At 52.6% G+C, this 22,743-nt stretch overlaps 1 protein-coding gene across 4 annotated transcripts in view; it reads left to right on the top strand.

Moving 5' to 3' along the window:
* The first annotated feature begins 2,879 nt into the window (after positions 1-2,879).
* The window catches only part of GSG1L (GSG1 like), a 285,264-nt gene continuing 265,400 nt past the window's right edge, over positions 2,880-22,743 (top strand). For 2 of the 4 annotated variants that reach the window (XM_054669115.2, XM_016929682.3), the window contains exon 1: positions 17,138-17,776. In XM_054669115.2, the coding sequence (XP_054525090.1) occupies positions 17,428-17,776 (349 nt within the window). In that variant the 5' untranslated portion in view covers positions 17,138-17,427. Of the gene's footprint in view, positions 5,323-17,137; positions 17,777-22,743 lie in introns of those variants that run through there. The other 2 variants (XM_016929683.4, XM_016929684.3) reach the window with 2 other exon arrangements.

Genomic DNA, 22,743 nt, shown 5'->3' with positions numbered 1-22,743 from the left:
GGCTCAAATAATAATAATACAGAGTCATGCCAGGAGTTTTCTGCATGTTGAGTGGATATTGGAATGCCTTCTTACAGAGAGCTCTGAGAGGCTAGGTTACCTTACCAACAGCACACAGCTCAGAGATGCCAAACTGGGTGTGGGTGACCTCACAGCTGCCTTCCAGGTGGTGGCTCTTTGTGACCTCATTCACTGAGTGAAGGGGGAGAGGATCAGAGGGTCTCTCTTCAGCCAGATTTGGGCCCCAGACAAGATTCAGAAACTGCTACTATCAGCCAGGCTTGGGGACTCATGCCTATAATCCCAGCACTTTGGGAGGCCGAGGTGAAAGGATCACTTGAGCCCAGGAGTTTGAGACCAGCCAGGGAAACATAGCGGGACCTTGTCTCTGCAAAACATAAAAAAATTAGCTGGGCTTGGTGGTGCACGCCTGTAGTCCCAGCTACTTGGGAGACTGAGGCTCGGGAGGATCACTTGATCCCGGGAGGTTGAGGCTGCAGTGAGCTGTGATTACATCACTGCACTCTAGCTTGGGCTGGGCTTTGTAAGAGTGAGACCCTGTCTTTATAAAAAAACAAAACTACTAGCTAGCTTTTTTGAAAACTGTGGTGTTCAGAAAATGGATATGGTCACCATATTATAATTTGTATGGCGTAGTACTACTAAATAAGTTTTGTTTTTTTTTTGAAATGGAGTCTTACTCTGTCTCCCAGGCTGGAGTGCAATGGCGCGATCTTGGCTCACTGCAACCTCCTACTCCCGGGTTCAAGTGATTCTTGAGCTTCAGCCTCTGGAGTAGCTGGGATTACAGGCGCGTGCCACCACACCCAGCTAATTTTTGTATTTTTAGTAGAGACAAGGTTTCGCCATGTTGGCCAGGCTGATCTCAAATGCTTGACCTCAAGTGATCCACCCACCTCGGCCTCCCAAAGTGCTGGGATTACAGGTGTGAGCCACCGTGCCTGGCCTGAAGAAGATATTAACACTACAACTTGCTCCTTTATTTGAGAACAGTGGCAATATTATGATTGTTACAATTATGGTTGTGATTTGATCACTACTATACACCTCAGGACTCCCTTCCATATCCAACACCCCACACCCTGCACCCAGGAAATAAATTGGTTTTAACCATCTGGCTGCTAGACCATGTCTCTCCCACCCCACCGCTACTCCACCCCCACTTACCCAACCATCTGGTCCAGGCCTGCCCAGCCCAGCCATGCCGTCTGGTAGACCTTGCTGGCTACCAGCACAAAGGGCTGGTGTTCCCTGTCACCTTCAGTCACGGGGGTGCTAGGAGGGCATATTCAGGTTCTTGGAGGGACAAAGCCATGCGGGACCTTCCTTCTTGGTTGATAGAGAAGTGGGTGGGTGCATACACCCATGTCTGATGGAAGTGGCTGTCACTCGTGTTTGTGAAAAATGTGGCTTTTTTTGTGAAGAAACTTTGGGAAGTGATGTTGCTGCCATGCCTGCATCCTTTTTTTTTTTTTTTTTTTTTTTTTTTGAGCCAGAGTCTCCCTCTGTTGCCCAGGCTGGAGTGCAGTGGCGCCATCTCAAGTCACTACAACCTCTGCCTCCTGGATTCAAGCAATTCCCCTGCCTCAGCCTCCTGAGTAGCTGGGATTACAGGCGCCCACCACCACGCCCAGCTAATTTTTGTATTTTTAGTAGAGACAGGGTTTTGCCTTATTGGCCAGGCTGACCTCGGACTCCTGACCTCAAGTGATCTGCTCGCCTTGGCCTCCCAAAGTGCTGGGATTACAGGTGTGAGCCACCGCGCCCGGCCCATGCCTGCATTCTTAAGGGCCTTGGAAAGCACTCTGCATGCACGCAGTGGCCCAGACAGCCCCCTCTGCAAATCCCTCTGTCTGCCCCTCTCATTTCACAATTCCATCAGAATCGGCGGCCGTGCCGGTGAAGAAGGGTTTGCTCTTAATGAGCCTGCCCAGAATTGCCTTGTTTTCTTGGCGTTGACAAACTATATCCCTTAATAAAAGTTTCATGACTCAATTTAGCATGGGAGTTACATAATCCCAGCCCCTCCTGCCCTGAAATCAAAGATTGCCTCGGAGTATTGGTCCCAGGGGCACTCCTGGGTTTGACACAAACGCTGTCTGGGGGCATCGCTGGCTGAGATTTGCCAGGGGGTCTGTGGGCAGAAGGTGCCCCCTCCAGGAAGGCCTCCCGCTGCTGCCTCCTCCTGCTCTCTTGTGGTGCTCACTGGTCATTCTGGCTGTTCAGCTCTGCCCTGGTCATCCACGGTAGCAGGTTGTTTGCAGAGTCAACCACAGCTCTCCCTCCCATCTCACCAGCCCTTTGCAAATGCTTGTCTCATCAAGAGGTGGGGTCTGCTTTCTCCTCTCCTAAATCTGGCCTAGTTGGCTCTGCCCAGTAGAGTGTGGCGGATGTGATTGCATGTGAGTGCCCATGAGGCAGCTGGGGAGGCCTTGCAGCTTCCACTTTTGCCTCCTTATTTTTATTGATTGATTGATTGATTGATTGATTGAGACAGAGTCTCGCTCTGTTGCCTAGGCTGAGTGCAGCGGTGCGATCACGGCTCACTGCAGCCTCCACTTCCCAGGCTCAAGCAATCCTCCCACCTCAGCCTTTCAAGTAGCTGGGACTACAGGCGCCCGCCACCATGCCTGGCTAATTTTGTTGTTGTTGTTGTTATTGTTGTTGAGACAGGGTCTCCTTAGGTTGCCCAGGCTGGTTCTGACCTCCCGGGCTTAAGCGATTCTCCCACCTCAGCCTCCCAAAATGCTGGGATTACAGGCGTGAGCCACTGCACCAGGCTCCACTTTTGCCTCCTTAGACCCCAGCACTGCTGCGCAAAAAGGAAGCCCTTAGGCTGTGTGCGGTGGCTCATGCCTGTAATCCCAGTACTTTGGGAGGCCGAGGCGGGTGGATCACCTGAGGTCAGGAGTTCAAGAGCAGCCTGGCCAATATGGTGAAACCCCGTCTCTACTAAAAATACAAAAATTAGCCGGGCATGATGGTGGGTGCCTGTAATCCCAGCTATTTGGGAGGCTGAGGCAGGAGAATTGCTTGAACCTGGGAGGTGGAGGTTGCAGTGAACCGAGATCGTGCCATTGCACTCCAGCCTGGGCGACAGAGTGAGACTCCGTCTCAGAAACAAAAACAAAACAAACAAACGAACAAAAAAGAAGCCCTGCCCAACTTACTGGAGGGCGAGGGCTCCTGTGGGAAGAACTGAGGCACCCTGACCAGCGGCTGGTACCAGCTGCCAGATCCACAGGTGAGGTCATCATTGTCACCCCACAGCCCCAGCCGAGCATGGGGAGACTGCAGCACGTGAATGACCCCAGGACAGAGGAGCAGGACTGCTTACATTCCAGCCCACAGAAGAAGCAGGAGGAATCGTAATGGTCGCTTTAAGCCCCTAGGTTTTGGAAGTTTGTTATGTAGCAATGGACAATTGTTATAGCCATCTCTTTTGCATTCTTAGCTGTGACATTTGGGTGGGAATGACCCCTCACCCAGCTCCAGGCGTGGGTCCTGACTGGTGTAAAGAAATGGATGTCACTGTTGTGTGGTCAGAGCACCTCATTCTCCCTGTCCACAGCGAGACGCCAGGAACCGTTTGCTTCTCCACCATCTGAGAAAGAGATGAGGTGCTGTGAGGATGTGAGGTCAGGAATCCAGGCGGCTGTTTTGTGCCGCGTGGGACCTCCATGTGGAGCCAGAGGACAAAGGGATGAAGTTAACACTGAAGAGAGTAAACCAGGAGGCCAGAGAGGACCCAGATCTTTGACAGCTTTGAGATGCTAGATTCAGCCATACCTCCAGCAAGATCTCTCCCTGAGCTTTTCAGTTACATAAACAAATGACTGCCCTTTAGGTGGCTTCAGCCAGCCCTGAACGACACATCTCTCTCCAAGATGTGGCGTGAGCATATGCAGGAATGTATTTATAGATTTTCATTTTCTTTCTTTCTTTTTTTTTGTGACAGGGTCTTGCTCTGTCATCTAGGCTGGAGTGCAGTGGCCCCATCATAGCTCACTTCAGCCTCGACCTCCCAGAATTAAGTGATCCTCCTACCTTAGCCTCCCAAGCAGCTGGGACTACAGTCGTGTGCCACCATGCCTGGCTATTTTTATTTTTACTTTTGTAGAGATGGGGTTTTGCTACATTGTCCAGGCTGGCCTGGAACTCCTGGGCTCAAGTGATCCTTCCATGTCAGCCTCCTGAGTAGCTGGGACTACAGGCTCGTGCCACCACACCCGGCTCTGTGATGCTATTTACCGAAGAAGATCCCAAGCTCACAGTGCAGCCAGATGTTTTTGTGAGTCTCAGCACTTTCTTCCCCCTTCCCCATCACATAGCGTATCTTTTATTAAAGTCTCTTTAACACAGTGGACACATTTGGCCACTTCTGTTCCTTTTGTTTTGTCTTTTTTTTTTTTTTTTAAGAGATGGTGTCTTGCTGTGTTGCCCAGGCTGGTCTCGAACTCCTGGGCTCAAGCGATCTTCCTGCCTCGACCTCCCACAGTGCTGGGATTACAGGGATGAGCCACTGCGCCTGGCCCATTTCAGCTCCTCATTCCTTTTCAGCTCTCTTGATCCCATACACTTTGTTTTCAGAGAAGCTTTGGGGGTTCTAATGGGAGATGTCTCTAGCTCACTTCTTCCCATCTTGCTGGCATCCTGGCCTGGCTGAGCTGGATGCCTGGGTCCACCGTAATCCCCACCTGCTTCTTACCCCCATTAGGACGGTGCCGTGCACAGGTGGGCAGGGAGAGGGCTTGTGAGAGAAATAACTGGAACACAGATGCCCACTGTATCAGTTAGCTTTTGCTACAGAAATGCTTCCTAGGAAATGACCGCACACGTCACCCTAAAGCGACACTCATTTATTCTCATAGTGGGTTGATTGGTTGACTGACCTGGGCTGGACTTGGCAGGGAAGCTCTGCTGGTCTTGGCTGGGCTCAGCCATGTGACTAGGGGTCAGGTGGGAAGGAATTCATCAAGGTCATCCTTGTCCTGGGGCTAGTGGGATGGCCGAGGTGTGTTCTTATGGCCCAGCAGCCTCATATGATTGGCAAAGCAAGTCACATGGCAATGGCTGGAGTGCAGAGGCAGGGACCCAGGCCCTGCTCACCGTGGAAGGGCTCTTGCAAAATCACTTGGCAAAGGGCAGCCAGACACAGGAAGGGACACAGACCTGGGGCCAGCGACGTGACTGGGAGTAACCATGCATCTCAGTGGTGGTGCCCAATCTCTCTCCCAACCACCCTAGGAGCATTGGAGCTGGAACAAACAGCTGAGGTGGAAAGACCACAGAGTCAGTGGGGTAAGTGGTCCCAGCTACTTGGGAGGCCGAGGCGGGAGGATCACTTGAGTCCAGGAGGTGGAGGCTGCAGTGAACTATAATTGTGTCACTGCACTGCAGCCTGGGTAACAGAGAAAGACCCTATCTCAAAAAAAAAAAAAAAAAAAAAACAAAGCTAGAAAACCCCACTGACTTCTCCAAAGCCTCCAGGAAGACAGGTTCCTCCTCCTCCCAGGGCTGAGGTCTCCCCACTGCACAGCCACACTCCCAGGTAGACAGGAGAGGCCTCCCTGAGTCACAGTCACCCAGTGCCTCACCTCATCGATTCTGACCGTTTTAGAGTGAGGTGCAATGAGCTGGTCGCATCCAGGACTCTCCTGAGCTTGGAGACATAGTACAATCCCTTTGATTTCCTGCTCAGATCCGCCCTGTCCTGTGCAAGCCCCAGCCAAGCCCCTTCCTAGGTCAGCCCCCTCCAGAGTGCTGCTCAGGAGATGGGCGTTCTTCTGATATCCTTAGCCCAGGGAGGATCCCCCCTTGCACTGGGCTGTGCCTCAGCTGGTGGCTGGGCTTGCCTCACTCTCGGGGAGGCAGGAGTGGGCTGCCTCCTCCTCCTCCTGTTTCTTTGTCTCCATGCTATCCTGACTTCGCCTCTTTTAACAAAACTCTTCTAATGGAATAGATTTCTTTTGTGGTCAAAAACTTGCAGTACAGGCTGGGCGCAGTGGCTCATGCCTGTAATCACAGCACTTTGGGAGACCGAGGTGAGAGGATCGCTTGAGGCCAGGAGCTTGAGACCAGCCTGGGCAACACAGTGAGACCCTGTCTCTACAAGAAATATTTAAAAAGTAGCCTAGTGTGGTGGTGTACACCTGTAGTCCCAACTACTCCAGAGGCTGAGGTGGGAGGATTACATGAGCCTAGGATTTGGAGGCTGCAGTGACCTATGATTGCACCACTGCCCTCCAGCCTGAGTGACAGAGCAAGACCCTGTCTCAAAAAACTAAACCAAGCTGGGTGCGGTGGCTTACACCTGTAATCCCAGCACTTTGGGAGGCTGAGGCAGGCGGATCACGAGGACAGGAGTTCAAGACTAGCCTGGCCAACATGGTGAAACTCCGACTCTGCTAAAAATACAAAAATTAGCCAGGCATGGTGGGGTGTGACTGTAGTCCCAGCTACTTGGGAGGCTGCGGCAGGAGAATAGCTTGAACCCGGGAGGTGGAGGTTGCAGTGAGCCGAGATCATGCCACTGCACTCCAGCCCGGGTGACAGAGCGAGGCTATGTCTCAAAACAAAAAACAACAAACAAACAAAAAACCATGAAAACCTCCCAGTACACAGAATGGGTGTGACTGCTCAAGGGGGCTTCTGGGGAGGCCCCTTCTGGAGGTGATCGCTGCTCAGTTAAGGCTTTCTGGACTCCTGAGATTGGTGGGCCACACCTGGGGTTGACCCCTGGACCTTGGGCAGGTTGTTTCTCTTTCAGCCTCAGTTTTCTCATCTATAAAATGGGGACAGAAGAGCACCTGCCTTACAGGGCAGTTGCAAAGACTAAATGAAGTTACGTGTGTAAGGCACTGAGTACACTATGGCACTTGATGTTGAATACGTTGTCTTTTTGCTTTACTTAGGAGTTTGAATCAATAAAAGAAGTGTCAGGCAGGTGCGTGCACATTGTGTGTGTGTGTGTGTGTGTGTGTGTGTGAACATCGATGCTGGTTAACAGATCATCTGTGTGGTAAGGACAAGGTTCTCCAGAAGATAAGTCTTCATCATAAACCCAGGGAAGATAAGGCTGTGCTCAGTGAAAGCAAGAATTCACCCTTTTCCACTGAGCTCTGGGCCCCTCACCTTCTGTGATAGCCTGGGACTTGGGTGTGTCTTTTGTGGCCTGTGCCACAACCACAGTCCTGGACCCAAATTTGCGAGAACTCACATTGTCTTCTGGGGGTAGGGAAAGCTCTGGTTCCCAAGTTTTAGGGTCCCCATGCGATATGGTTTTGCTGTGTCCCCACCCAAATCTCACCTTGAATTGTAATAATCCCCACATTTCAAGGGCGGGGCCAGGTGGAGATAATTGAGTCATGGAGGCAGTTTCCTCATACTGTTCTCATGGTGGTGAATAAGCCTCATGAGAGCTGATGGTTTTATAAAGGGGAGTTCCCCTGCACACACCCTCTTGCCTGCTGCCATGTAAGATGTGACTTTGCTCCTCCATTGCCTTCCACCATGATTGTGAGGCCTCCCCAGCCATGTGGAACTGTGAGTCCATTAAACCTCCTTCCCGTATAATTACCCAGGCTCGGGTATGTCTTTATTAGCAGCGTGAGAACAGACTAATACACCATGCTGTACCCTCTGTCCCATCAGCAGTCTCCCCTTTGACAGTATCATCTGTCACAGTCACAATAAGGCCCTGAAAACACTTTACCAGTTCCGCCGTGTCTGTGCCTCTGTTTCCTCATCTGTCAAAGAAGACTGGAATCATACCTGCCTCACAGGGTTGCTTGTGGATGTAATGAGTTAATGTGCGTGAGTCTGCTTACAACAGTGCTCAACACATAATCAGGATTTTTTTTTTCTTTTGAGACAAGGTCTGGCTCTATCGCCCAGGCTAGAGTGCAGTGGCACAATCTCGTCTCACTGCAACCTCCTCCTCCAGGGCTCCAGCGATTCTCTCAGCTCAGCCTCCTGAGTAGCTGGGACCACCATGCACCACCATGCCTGTCTAACTTTTTTTTGTACTTTTTGTGAAGATGGGATTTGTCCATATTGCCCAGTCTGGTCTTGAGCTCCTGACCTCAAGCGATCCACCCACCTCGGCCTCCCAAAGTGGTGGGATTACAGGCGTGAGTCACTGTGCCTGGTCCAGAATCAGGACTTTCTATTGTTGTTTATTATTATTATTTATAAATTACTCCTAAAAATATGACTTTCCTAGAAGATTCTTCGATGACACTTTGTTTTGAGATGGGGGGTGACCAAGAGGGTGACTCAAAACAGCTGTTGAGCCTGAAGATGAGTTTCATTATTTTCTTTTATGATAAGACAAATGCCTTCATTTACTGATGTCTTCTGCGGGTGACATGTGACTGTCAGCTACTTGTCCCCTCCAAAGAAAGCACAGGATCTGCCCCTTCAAGGAGAAGGTGATTTTTAAACAATTAATGAGAATGTGAGTGCTTTTTGAGAGCCACTCACGTTTTGGAAAGAGCATTTTGAAAGCAGATGTTTGGAAATGTTTCCATTGTAATCAGCTTTTATTGCCAAAAAGCAAAGAAAGTGTGTTTCCTTTTAAAACCTCTCCACGTCTGCACACTTGAAGAACTGGGAAACAGAAAATTCTAGCCAATTTCAAAATCTTTCAAAAGAAAACTTTTAGGAAGTTTTGAATCCATGTATTACAAATCTGCAAGTACCAATTTTCTGAATTCTTTTCAAGATGAAATGAGGGCTATCCAGGAAGATGGATGTATACAGTACTAGTCAATTTCACCAAAAAATAGTTCCCTATTTGGTGAATGGGATTAAAATATGAGTATTGATATTAATATTTAGAAAGCACAGCATATGGCACTTCTTCCATTTGAATTTACAAATCTTTGTGAGGTATTGTTTGCAGCTCTAATAGCCACTCAAACCAAGTATGGACATCACTCTCCACAGAACGAGATCCTCATGTCACCACAGCACATACCGTGCTTTCCAAACCTAAGCTTTCCAAAAAATAAAAAAGATTCAATTGCATTGCTATCAGGAAAAGAACATTTGGAATGCTCAAATGAAAGCCAAAAGGTGAGTTTTGCTGTTAGCAAATAAAATAAAAATATTTCAAAGTAGTGTTTATTTAATCTTCATGTCCTCTGTTAAGAATTCCTAGTTTTTATACAGGTTGAGCATCCAAAATTTGAAAAGCCAAAACCTAAAATGCTCCAAAATCCGAAACATTTTGAGTGCTGATATGATGTTCAACAGAAATGCTCACTGGAGCATTTTGAGGCCGAGGTGGGCAGATCCCTTGAGGTCAGGAGTTGTCACCAGCCTGGCCAACATGGTGAAACCCCATCTCTGCCAAAAATACAAAGATTAGCTAGGCATGGTGGCACTCGCCTATAGTCCCAGCTACTCGGGAGGCTGAGGCAGGAGAATCGCTTGAACTCAGGGGTCGGAGGTTGCAGTGAGCTGAGATTGAGCCACTGCACTCCAGCCTGGGTGACAGAGTGAGACTCTGTCTCAAAACAATAACAAGAACAAAACAACAACAACAACAACAACATATTTCAGATTTCCGGATTTGGGATGCTTAACTGGTAAGTACAAAGCAGATATTCCAAAATCTGAAGAAGTTAGAAATCGGAAAAAGTCCAAAATCTGACACACATCTGGTCCCAAGCTCTTTGGAATAAGGGATATTTTATGCTTTATGTACAGCTCGTAATATATTAGTGCATCATTGTGTAATTCATAAATGTTCCTGCCCAGTTGGAGATCTCTGCTCTTAGTCGTTTCATTAAATCCCAAGTCCCTCACCTGGGCAGTTTTCGTGTCTTGGTGATGGATGGATGAGTGTGGAGGGGACGCTCTTACTGGTCCAGGGGATCAAGACTGGCGGTCCCACTCTTGGCCCCTAGGGGGCAGCAGAGGGAAGCAAAACAACAGCTTTGAAACCTACTCTAGGAAAACAGCCCCATAAGGGCTGGTGCAGGAGACACCTTATAATGTCTCCTTTCTCCCCAACCTTCCTGGTTCTCCCTCCTCAGGAATGGAGTAAAATAAACCATCTGCAGCCCCTGAGGACTGACAAAATCCCATTGAGCGTGGGGAATACGGAAGGGAGTCACTGACCCCCAAGGCTCATTTTGAGCGGTGGGGCTTTAACCTGAACACTGCATTTATCCGAAGATGACACAGAGCTGGCCCATGACAGGTAGAGGGGACCCCGGGTGGTCCTGGACTCTGGCCACTGTCCTGCTACTTCTTGAGCTGTTTCTCCAGCTGAGATCTAGTAAGAATTCCGTAAGGGTCGATTTAATTGTATCCCTTTGGCTAAAGTGCATGGTATACAGTCGGTGCCAAATCAATGTGTGCAGTCTCTGACCTGAGGAGTAACTCTTCCTCATCTCATTTGTTACTGCTCTATCCCACCCAAACCTATCTGTGACCTGTCACGCATTTCCCTTCTGCCCTGGGTGTTGGAGTCAGGGCCAGTTTGTGGGCTCCTGTGTCCCTGCCTCTGAGAGCATTTTCTGGCAGATGTACTAAAGCTCTTGTGTGGCGGGTTTTGGCTTGATTCTTCGAGAACGCAGCTGGGGAACAAGTGTGAGGTTCCTTCTCATGGCTCAGAGCAGGCTTCAGTACTTGGCATGGACCATGCGTGAGCCTCCTAACACATCCCCACGACGCCTCACCTCCCATCCAACCGACCGCGGGTCCCCAGAGCCGCCTTCCAGAAACAGAGCAGGCTGGAGCAGCGTCGTGCGCCTGCTCCAGCTGTCGCTGGATCCTCATCGCTGGCGGAGTGAGATCAAAGCTCCTGGGCCGGTCTTGAAGGCCCTGGGATAGGAGTGCCCCCCAACCGTCAGCCCTCCAAGACACTTCTGTCTACGTGCCCCACGCTTCTGTCACGTAGGCTTGGTGCAACTGATGGAGCCTCTCTGAGCAGCGTCAGTTTCCTCATCTATAAAATGGACACGACTAACCCCTTGAGGATTGAGAATGACGAGAGATGGGCGACCATGTGTGGAAATGCGTTCCTGTGCTGAGACACTCCACACATATTGGTGTCCTTTTCCCACCCTCATTTCACAGACGAGGAAACTGAGGCTCTGAGCGAGAGATTGGGAACAGATCCAAAAACACGCAGCCCAGATGCAGCAGAGCCAGGATTAACATTCAGACCTTCCCAGTTATTTCTAAAAATTAATTACTTTTTAATTTTATAATTGACACATAATAATTGCTACATATTTCTGGGGTGCATTGTAATGTTTCAGCGTCCATGCATATATTATATAACAATCCCTCATCAGTGAGGGTCCCCCAGTAGATCTTTTCTTTGTTCTCCTGCACAGATTACCATCTATGCATTTGGGGAATTTATCACCCACTTCCCTGTTTATTATTATTATCATTAAAGACAAGGTCTCGCCTTGTCATCCAAGCTGGAGTGCAGTGGCTCAATCATAGCTCACTGCAACCTCCACCTCCCAGGCTCAAGCGAGCCTTCCACCTCAGCCTCCCGAGTAGCTGGGATGACAGGCACGTGCCACCATACCCGGCTAACTTTTTTTGTATATTTTGTAGAGACGGGGGTCTCACTGTGTTGCTCGATGATCTTGAACTCCTGGGCTCAAGCCATCCACCTGTCTTGGCCGCCCAAATTGTCAGGATGACAGGTGTGAGCCACCACACCCAGCCCCTTGTTTATTGTTGTCTCCCCTTCTAGAAGGTAAGCCCCATGAAGGCATAGACCTGGCCTGTCTTGTTCACTGAATGCCCAGCACAGAGCAGGAGGCTGATAAACGCTTCCTGAATAGACAAGGGCTACAACAGTTTCCAAGAACACACAGGTAGCTCCAGCTGATCACTTTCTAATGAAGCTGGTTCCTTTCACCTCCGGAGAATCTACCCCCTGGGATGTCTTTGATTGCACAGAGCTTGAGGGCCTTCCCTTCCCTGGGAACAGTGGCCCTGAGCCACGAACAGCCTGGTAAGCATACCAGCACTGTGAGGCTGGCTTTCCCCAGAAACCCGGAGTGACGGGTTAACCAGGGGAGTGAAGTGGGCATTAGGCTTGCATACCTTGGGAGTCGATGTTTAAAAAACTTCCCTGATAATTGGAAATTGGCTAATCTCTTGCTATAATTAGGAGAGGCTGGAGGCTGGGGATGTTCTGTTTTCCCAAGCTCTGTTTTGAAGGTGTAGAAAGCAGGAAGTGACTTAGGAAGCCCAGAAGCTAACAAATGACTGTAGCCACGGACTCCAAGGAAACATGAAATGCACTGGGGACACATCCCATTCATGTTTCCTGAAAAGTATGAATTTCATTATTAATAGCAACAGTTTTTCTGGTAAATTTTGTTGAGTATAAAAACACGAGCCAGGGGCACACCACCACACCTGGCTAATTTAAAAATTTTTATAGAGATAGGATTTAATTTTTTTGCCCTGCTGGTCTCCAATTCCTGGCCTCAAGCAATCCTTCTGCCTCAGCTTCCTAAAGTCCTGGTATTATAGGTGGGAGCCATCTCGCCTGGCCTGGGAGTCTAGATTCTTATGTGAACTCTCATGATTCTGGAATGTTGGCAACTGATAAAAATTTAACACTCTGTAGAGGCCAGTTCCATCCAGGCCAAACAAAATAAGCTTAAGGGCCAGATTTGGTCTGCAGGTGCCATGTGGGGTGAGCTGGAGGGGCTCCCAGGCACGTGGGGGAGACAGGTGTGAAAACAGACATCATGGTTCAGAGTGATTCATGATATTGAAGATCAGAGGAGGGATGACTGGCTGCCAGGACGGGGGATAGGGGTCAGGGAGGATTCTACGGCGGCATGAGGCTTACAACAGCACCCTGAAAGACGCACAGAGGAAGGAGAGCAAGGATTTTCCATGGAGAGGAAGGAATGTGTGTGAAGGCCTGGGTTCAGTTTGAGCACCAGGTGGTCTGACGCTGCACGGTGGTTTGGTGCAGCTGTGGCAGTGCAGGGGCGGCAAAGGGACTGGAGACATGGATAGGAGCTAGTCACTAGGACCTGGAAGAGCGAACTCAGTCATTGAGACTTTTTGTCCTGCAGGGCAGGCGGTGGGAGCATTTGGAGGGGGTTTGGTGGAGGTGTGTGGGGCTGGTCTCTCTGGAGGCAGGTGCAGGGTTGGGGTGGCTGAGGGACAGCATGGAGACAGGAGGCTGCAGTGAGGCCTTGGCCTGTGGCAGTGAGCCAGACAGGAGGGAGCCAGGGACTTAGGCTCACATTTCTGGCCTCCTAAACAAATCCCATTACCTCTCCCTGCAACCACTTCCCTCTACGCCCAAGGTAATTCCAACTATATCACTATTTGGGATAAAAATCCCTGTGGTGATCCAAGGGTTTTGCTGATGAGTTTGGATTCACTTCGAAGGTTGTGTAGACATCTGAAGTGGTCCCTCCAAGGGTGTAATCTCCATCCACTGTCTTCAGCTTGTGGGAAAGGCCCAGTACAAACTCAGCCAGAATTTTGGATTTTCCCTGTGCCCCACAGGTCTGCTTCTGACTCAGCCAATAGCAACTCCGTCCCTGCGGGAACTCCTGCCGAACACATCGGAGTCATACTTCCCCGTGTTCTATCGTGAGCAAATCCTGCTGGATCTGCCTTTATTTCACTTTCTTTTTTTTAGAGACAGGGTCTCACTCTGTCACCCGGGCTGGAGTGCTGTGCTTCAATCATAGCTCCTTGCAGCCTTGAACCTGCCCGGCTCAAGCGATTCTCCTGCCTCAGCCTCCCAAGTAGCTGAGACTACAGGCACACACCTCCACATCCAACTCATTTTTAATTTTTTTTTGTAGAGATAGGGTCTCACTCTGTTGCCCAGGCTGCTCTTGAACTCCTGGACTCAAGTGACCCTTCCTCCTCGGCTTCCCAAAGTGCTGAGATGAAAGGCGTGAGCCACCGCACCTGGCCTGGAGCTGCCTTTAAAGCTGACCCAGAACCTCCACCATGCCTGTCCCCACACTGGTCTGAGTCCCTGGCCTCATGCACTGGAATCCACACACCAGCCTGTCTGGTCTCTCTGCTTCCACCCTTCTTCCCATAGCAGCACGTGCGGTCCTGTTAGACACGAAACCAGACATGGGTCCCCTCTGCCCAGACCCTCCGCTGGCATGAATATCTTGCTCAGAGTGAATACCTGAGTCCTTGTGTGGTCTCTGCATTCCTGTGTGATCTGTCCCCTCCCCTAGCACCTCCCGCCCCCTTTTTTTCCTCCTCTGCCCTTTGCTCACTCAGCTGCAGCCACACAGTGCTCTCAGTTATTCCCCAAAGGGCCAGACAGGCTCCTGCCTCGAGGCTTTTGCACTGGCCATCCCTCTGCCTGGAACTTCCATTCCCCCGGATGTCTTCATGGCTTGCCCCTACATCTCCTTCAAATCCTTGCTCCAATGTCCCCTTCTCAGTGAGGCCCTCCTTGAAGCCATCCCCACTTTGATCCCTCCCTGCTGAATTGCTCTCCCTGGCTTTCACCCCTGCATACTCTGCAGTGTTCTTTCTTTTTTTCTTTTTGAGACAAAGTCTCGCTCTCTCGCCCAGGCTGGAGTGCAGTGGCACGATCTCAGCTCACTGCAACCTCTGCCCCCGTGGTTCAAGGGATTCTCCTGCCTCAGCCTCCTGAGTAGCTGGAATTACAGTTGTGCGCCACCACACCAGGCTAATTTTTGTATTTTTAGTAGAGACAGGGTTTCGCCATGTTGGCCAGGCTGGTCTTGAACTCTTGACCTCAGGTGATCTGCCCGCCTCGGCCTCTCAAAGTTCTGAGTGATGTTCTTTCTTACGAACTTTGTTCACGTTCTCTTTTCTTCCCAGTGCTGAGCATTCAGTGGGTGGCTCAGTGAGTGGAGGAGCATCTTAGATGGAAATTCCAAATCCCTCTGTGCATCCTCAGGTGTTTCTTGAGAGAGCGTGGTCCCTGAGACATATCTCACCTGGGCTCTCCTGGCTTTGAACATGCAGGACAGGGTTCCCAGCTGTAGGTCACCGAGCCCTGCTCACATGCACACCAACCACAGCCTCGAGTCCAAAGAAGTACCCTGTTTAGCACACATCGAGGGGCTGGTTTTCAGTGGTACACAGACACTCATGATGAATACTGCGTGCCCGTTTAAAAGTGCTACTGGAGGCTGGGTGCGGTGGCTCATGCCTGTAATCCCAGCACTTTGGGAGGCCGAGGCGGGCAGATCACTTGAGGTCAGGAGTTCGAGACAAGCCTGACCAACATGGTGAAACCCCGTCTCTGCTAAAAATATGAAAAATAGCCAGGCGTGGTGGCAAGCGCCTGTAATACCAGCTACTCGGGAGGCTGAAGTATGAGAATCGCTTGAACCCAGAAGGCGGAGGTTGCAGTGAGCTGAGATTGCACCACCGCACTCCAGCCTGGGCGACAGAGTGAGACTCCATCTCAAAAAAAAAAAAAAAAAAAAAGATGCTACTGGATTCTTTACAGCTGTTTGGCGATGATGTATTTTCTCTGTCAACCAATACTTTCAATGCCACCATTATCACATGGAGGTCCTCTCTTTCAAAATAGTTGAGAATCTCTTGCACAGTGCCAGAAAAGGGCTCTAAAAGCAAGTTTGGAGACACTTGGCCATCCTTCGTGCCTGCTCTTACCAGGGACGTTGCCCACAACGCTTTCCTCTCACCTACCCCCCAGCAGATTAGCAGCAGCTGACAGTGGGTGCCGGCTCACCCACAGGAGTAAGGCAATTCATAATCGGTTAACCTTGAATTCTGCAAGGCCTGCCACTCGGCAAGCCGGGGGTTGTCGGAGCCGTTCTCAGCTTGGGCAGAATTCAAATGAGCTCTTACAATCAACATGCAATTAATTGTTGCACGCCCTGAGCATCTGGGCAGTAAGTGCTGTGCAGCGCGAAGGGAGTTCAGGGAGCGTGGTCATCTTAGAGCAGAGGTGGGGACGGGGTTGCACACAGTTTCCACGTTGCACAGGAGAGCCTGAAGAGGTTTGTCTGAGTTTGGTCAACTGATCTTGGTTCAGATGTCAGTAACAGTGAATTATTAACGTATATTGAGTCTACTGTGTGCCAAATGCTTTTTGCAGCCATGATCTCATTACAGCAGCCCACTGTGATATACCTTGAAGGGGGGGGGGTCCTCCCTTTTTTATAGTTATGGAAATTGAGGCTCAGAGAGGGTAAGTGACCTGTTCAAAGCCACACAGCTGGTCAAGCCCTAGATATGCTTGATCCCAAAGTCAGTATGTTTGACCACCCTGCCCCCACCCGAATCTTGAAGATTCTACCCACATTCACATGGTGTGCATGTGAGCAGGGTTGGCAGCCCCTGTAGGGCACCACTGCCTGGTAGCTGCAATAACTTTGTGGCCGGCATGGGCCCTCATAGGGTTCTGCTGTTTGGGATCTCAGGTGGGTGCAGTGGGCTGTCTGGGGTACCCTGTTGCCACTCTTCCTGCAGTTGCATGCCATGGTTGGGAGCCCAGATGACAGTTTCATCCTTGGAGGGGAGCTCTTCCCAGATGCTGGAGGTGACACCCAGGAGACAGAAAAACGTTTCAAACCCTATAACCCAACACTCCAGGAGGGGCGCCTCCTGACAGATTCTGCCACTCCAAGTCCAGCATGGGTTGTCTTATCCAGGGGGTCTTGCAGCTCCCTGGCTGTGGGAAGCCCTGCAGGCTCTGCTGTTTAGAACCTTTGGAAAAACTCCTTTCTCAGGGTCTGGTGCGGGGGTCCTTTTGGGGATCCCCTTCTGGGACAGGGTCCTGCTGGTCCGTGTCCCTCTTGGGGAGCCCCAGCAGGCTCTGCCCTTGTCTCCTGGGGCAGGGCCTCTCTGGGTCTTATGAGATGCCCGCTCCCGGCGGGTTTTGTTGCCCCACGTCCGCCGTGGGGATCTTTTCTCAGGAGCGCCTTGCCTGGGATTCTCCTTGCGTCTCAGACCCTCACCCTGGCTCGGATTTCTTTCGGGGGCGTCCCTCCACTCCCAGGCCCCCGCCCGCGCCCGGCGTGGCGGCCCCCTCTCCCCGTGCGGGCGGGCGCCGGAACAGTGTCGCCGGCCGCCTGCAGGTGTCTCCCCACGGAGGGGCGCGCGTCCCTGCGCCGTGGCCGCTGCCAGGCGCCAGCGGCTCCTAGCCGAGGTGCACTCGCGCTCCGGGCTCCGGGCGCGCCGGAGCCGCTCCTCCACCGCCGCCCGCCCCGCCAGCCCGCCCCGCACGCCCCCCGCGCCGCGCCCCCACCCCGGGGTTGGGGGGGGCATGGGCCCGCGCCGCGTCCGCCGCCGCCGATCTCAGGCACCCGAGCCCCGGGGCGCGGCGGGCAGCGGCCGCTGACGCGGGGCGCCAGCTGCCAACTTCGCGCGCGGAGCTCCCCGGCGGTGCAGTCCCGTCCCGGCGGCGCGGGCGGCATGAAGACTAGCCGCCGCGGCCGAGCGCTCCTGGCCGTGGCCCTGAACCTGCTGGCGCTGCTGTTCGCCACCACCGCTTTCCTCACCACGCACTGGTGCCAGGGCACGCAGCGGGTCCCCAAGCCGGGCTGCGGCCAGGGCGGGCGCGCCAACTGCCCCAACTCGGGCGCCAACGCCACGGCCAACGGCACCGCCGCCCCCGCCGCCGCCGCCGCCGCCGCCACCGCCTCGGGGAACGGCCCCCCTGGCGGCGCGCTCTACAGCTGGGAGACCGGCGACGACCGCTTCCTCTTCAGGAATTTCCACACCGGCATCTGGTACTCGTGCGAGGAGGAGCTCAGCGGGCTTGGTGAGTGCGCGCGGGCGGCGGCCAGCTCGGCTCCGGCTCCCCCGGGGCGGCGCGGCCATCGAGGCCCGAGCCCCGGACCCGTTCGCCCTCCTCCCGCCGCCTGGGCCCAGCTCCCAGCGCTCCGCCTGGCTAGGGGCGACGTTCCGGGGCAGGGGGCGCGCGCCGTTCCGGGGCCGGGGACCAGCATGGGGGGACGTGCGGGACGCCCCGCCGTGGAGAGGTGCAAGGCAGAGCTCCTACCCGCTGCGGACGCCCCGCGGCTTAGGGACGCTCCCGCGCCCCTGGAAGGCGCCCACCCCCGCTGCCGGTCGGAGGGGCGCGCGCTGCTTTCCGCTCCTGAACTCATCTCCACGCTCGCCCCCTCCTCCTCTTCCTTTCGCGGGGCACTAGATGCCCCCACCCACCCCGGAACGCCCCTGGGGGTGGGGGTGATGCAGGGACTCCTGCTACCAGCCGCCCCTCCTGCCGCAGATCCACAGACCCGGGAGCCTTCCACCCCCATCGCCAACCCACGCCGAACCTCCCAGACGGGAGTGGGGAGTGGGGGAGTCCCGCGGGCTCCCGGAAAGCCGCACCCGCCCAGAGGCACCCCTATTGCCAGACGCCAGGGAGCCCTCTGTATCCTGGCCCCCTCCTGGGAGAGGCAGGCTAGGGAACTGGGGACAGCTGGGCAAACTCCGGGTCGAGGAGTCCAGGAGGGCTTAGCTTAGCACAAGGCTCCTATTAGGTTCGGTGGGGGACTGACTTTTCAGAAGGCAGATCAGACTGTCGCCTTTGCCTGGACCCCCTCCTCTACCCTCCAGAGGCAGCCTGGGCTGGAGTGCGTGTTTTGGAGGCAGACAGCCGTGCTGTGGTAGGGCCCAGGAGACAGCTGCCCGACAGCTGGTTGTGACACACAGCAGGTAGAGCTGGCCCGAAAGACGTGGTATCTCTGAGCGGGTGTCCAGGCATGGACACCCTCCTGAGTGAATTGACCTCTTTCTCCAAGGTTAAAACTCCTCCCTGCATGCCTAGCTCCTCAGTGTGGACACCACACGTATGTGTGTGCTCAAGGGTGGGTTACAGCAGGCCTCCACCCTTAGTTTGCCCTAAATAAGCCAGTGGCCTAAGTGGTTTAGAGGGCAGAGGGAGGAAGCTGTGAAGCGAACCCAGTGAAAAGCTCCAGGCCTCTGCACAGGCTGCATCCTCTGTCTGGAATGCCCTTCCCCGCCCCACCTCCTTCTTCAGGGGCTCCTTTCACTGGGACTCTCCCACCTGCCTTCCATGTCAGGATACTGAGGAGGGACAACCTTGTGAGCTCCCCGTTGGAGGGAGGGTCTCCATCTTTGGATCTCACCACTGCGTTTATCTCCGTGCCACATTTGGCACTCCCTGACATTTTCTGGGGCCTGTTTTTGGTCACTAGCTTATAGTCCCCACTCCCCATAGGATGTCACTCTGTGAGGGCTAGCCCGGTTGGTCTTGTTCACTGCTGCCTCCCAGTAATGTCTAGCGCATAGTAGGTCTTCAATAAACATTTGCCGGGTGCATACTGGATGGGGTTGGGATGATGAACTGGAGGCTTCCTGCGGTGCTGCCTCCTCTGTCTCTCTTCTGGGGGTGGCTGACCAAACTTTTCTGTGACTTGAGCCAGGCTGGCCGTTTTGTCAGAGATACATGGTGTTTGAATATGGACCTGCCCCTGATTGGTTTCATCCCATCAGACCCACTTCTGGTTTACACTCAAGACTCAAATGTTTACTGTGGGATGCAATTAAAATTATTAACTTCAAAAGGCATCTTGGCCAAAATTCCCTGTCTTCCGCACAGCCCAACCCTAATCTCTCACACGGAGGCCTCGTAACAAACACCTTGTTGTCAGGAACATCTTCGTCCTTGGAGGTAGACATCTTGCTACTGTACATCTTTCTCCAAGTTCAAGAAGGTGTTTCCAAGGCTCAGGAGACCCAGCCCTGGGGAGATACCACCTCTGCCTCCCTTCCTCTGTGCACACACCTGAAAATACAATGAGGCATCTCTGGCACCGGAGTGGTCCTGTCTCTACCTCTGGGGAGTGTCCTGGTCCAAGCTGCTCAGCTGAGCCTCTTAATTGTTTGGAGTCTCTCTTGGCTGCTCCCTGAAGGTCACGGTCCCAGTACTTGCTACAATTATTTCCCTGTAGTTCTTTCAGGGCTTGACTTGGGATATTTAAGTATTTTAAAAAATTATTAATTGAAAATTATTTAAAAAACAATGTTGGCTAACATTTATTGAGCCTTTAACGTTCACCAGGTCCTGCTGAAACTTCTCATCTCCTGAATCTTGTTGAATCCTGGCCGCCACCTTTGAGGCAGACACTTCTAGGGTACTTGCTTTTTCAGATGAGAAACTTAGGCTCACAGGGGATTCTGGCAAGGGAGCTGGAATTATCTTCTCGGGAACAGAAAGAAATCAGAGTGAAGGGATCGCGGAAGAGAATAGTACAGTTGAGGGGTCAGGGAAGTTGGCATTTTGGGGGACTCAGTTAAGACCCTCACTCCCAAAACTCAGTTAGAAATGCAGATGGTTAGTTTGTTGCATAAATAAAAGAAACCCCCAGTTTCCTCTTGGCCACTGTGGGCTGGAGATCATCCCTCCCCCAAAATCACAATTTTCCTCTCTGAGAGCTTGGAAAATAGTTATCAGCTTGTCAGTGCTGGTGAGAAATTTGGGAATCGGAGCCAGCTGGGGTGGTTTCTGCAGCTGATCCTACAGTGCCAAAATCCTGCCTTCTCCACCACCGTGGTCCTGAAAGGGTGATAGCAAGTACCTGGCCTCAAACTTTTGTTGCCATGACAACCTTTCCTCTGGGTTCTGTGACTATTTTATTTTTTTACTCGAAGAGGAAAAAAACATCCCAATAGCCCCCTGAACAAAATCTCGCTTCCCCCACCCCTATACATCAAGGCTAAACTTCCCTCCCTTCCATCAAACTACAGCAAAGCTTTCTTTCCTTCTGTGTGTTTCACGTGCACCCAAATGCAAACACCAACCAGGAGATCCTCACCGCTCCGTGAGAAGGAGCTGCTAAATGTTCCCTCCTCTCCAACGCCTGTTTGCCTGTTCGGCCATTCCTTTCTAGGCTCAGAAAAACCTCTCCCCACTCGGGCAGCCACAGGGAAATGTAATAAGCCCTTTTTCCCACACTAAAAATCTACAGTGTTCACAAAGAAAACTGCAGCCTGCCCTAAACAGACACACTTTCACCAGACCCTGCACAAAGAAACCTTTTCTCCTTGCTCCAAGAAGAGCACCCGCGTCCTTCCACAAACAGAAAGGGAAGCGTGGCCTCGACACAGAGTCACCCCAAGCCCTTCACACAAATTGGATTTCTCTTCTGGTTGAGACGCTGGGGAGGGGTTTGGTGGGGAGCAGAAGCAAGCATCGTTCTAGTCAGTGTGGTGGGGGTGGCTGAGGAGAGGCCTGGAGGAGGGGAGAATGAAGGTCTGGGTTAGGGGCGATGGTGGGGCAGGTGGGAGCTTGTGCCAGCTGGGAGCACAGGTGACGTCCACATGCGTTGGACTTCATCCTGTATGCTTTTGAGCCGCAGGAAAGGGGTGGCTTGGGAAGACTGGGGGGAGGTGGAGGGGTCTTGGGGGTCTTGCCAGGCTGGCAGGAGGGAGGTGAGACTGGAGAGAGAAGAGAGAGACCAGTCCCAGGGCTGGGTGGTGACGGGGTGGGTGTGAAGCCAGAAGACCCATGCAGGACCCAGGCGGGGAGCCAACACACCCCACACCGCGGTGGCCCCTCCCGCAGTCCCAGAGACGTTGGGGTAGGAAGGAGCATGTTTCCTTCAAACTCAAAAACTCTCTCCCCTGTAGAACTGGTGGAAGTTCAAGGCTGGGCTCAGCCTCTTACTAGCAGCGTGGTTTCAGGCAGGAAACTCCCAGGGCTACTGTGTAGGTGGGGATCAGAGCAGCTAGCACCCGCCGGAGATGCAAGGATTTGGTGACGTAGGGCAGGGAGTGGGGAGCACCACCTCGGTGTTGCCGCCACCCTGGGCTGAGCCACCCACAGCCACCCCTGTCTCCCATGGACTTCTGCAGCCATCTCTCCACCTCTGCCATCACCCCCACTCCCCAGTTCATCCTGCACCCAGCATCCGAGTCATCGTTAGATGTGGGGCACAGCACCTCTGACTGCCCTCCTGTCATTCAGAGTCAAGTCTCCAGCTAGCCTTCCCTGTACCTGTCTTGTCTTCCTTTATTTTGAACAGAGAACCCCAGCTCTTCTGCCCAGTCCCCTAAATTATGCTGCTACAGTGTCACAAGTATGAGGACCCCTGTGATGTCCCCAACCGGGAGGTTTTTGGTGCTTGGGAATATGTTAGTGTCATATTCGATGTGTTTCATGTTGGGAGCATCTGTTGGGCAAAGATTTGCATGATGGAAGGCATTGCTCTAACTCCTCGACATGGTTTTTTTTTTTTTTTTTTGGTCTTGTTCTGTGGCTCAGGCTGGAGTACAGTGTTGTGAACACAGCTTACTACAGCTTCCACCTCTTGGACTCAGGCATCCTCCCGCCTTAGCCTCCCGAGTAGCTGGGACCACAGGTGTACACCACCATACCCGGCTAATTTTTGTATTTTTTGTAGAGACGAGGTTTCACTATGTTGCTCAGGATGGTCTCAAATTCCTGGCCTCAAGCGATCCGCTTGCCTCGGCCTCCCAAAGTGCTGGGATTACAGGCGTGAGCCACTGTGGCTGGCCTGACAAGTACAACTTCCTTTGTCTGCATAATAGCCCTACGAGGTGGGTGCCGTGGTTGCTCTCATTTCCTAGATGAGTAAACAGAGGCACAGAGAGGTGAAGTGAGTTGCCCAAGGTCACACAGCTAATAAGTGGCAAAGCTGGATGTGCACCCAGGCGGGAGGCTCCGGAGCCTGGCTCTTGCCTGCTGTGCTGTGCTGTGCTGCTCCTCAGTCTCCCCAGTCCAGCTCACTCAGACTC

This window comes from Pan troglodytes, chromosome 18 (genome assembly GCF_028858775.2).
Source record: "Pan troglodytes isolate AG18354 chromosome 18, NHGRI_mPanTro3-v2.0_pri, whole genome shotgun sequence".
In the NCBI taxonomy this organism is placed as follows: domain Eukaryota; kingdom Metazoa; phylum Chordata; class Mammalia; order Primates; family Hominidae; genus Pan; species Pan troglodytes.
The sequence above is the reverse complement of the archived record's forward strand: the minus strand, read 5'-3'. Positions and strand labels throughout refer to the sequence as shown.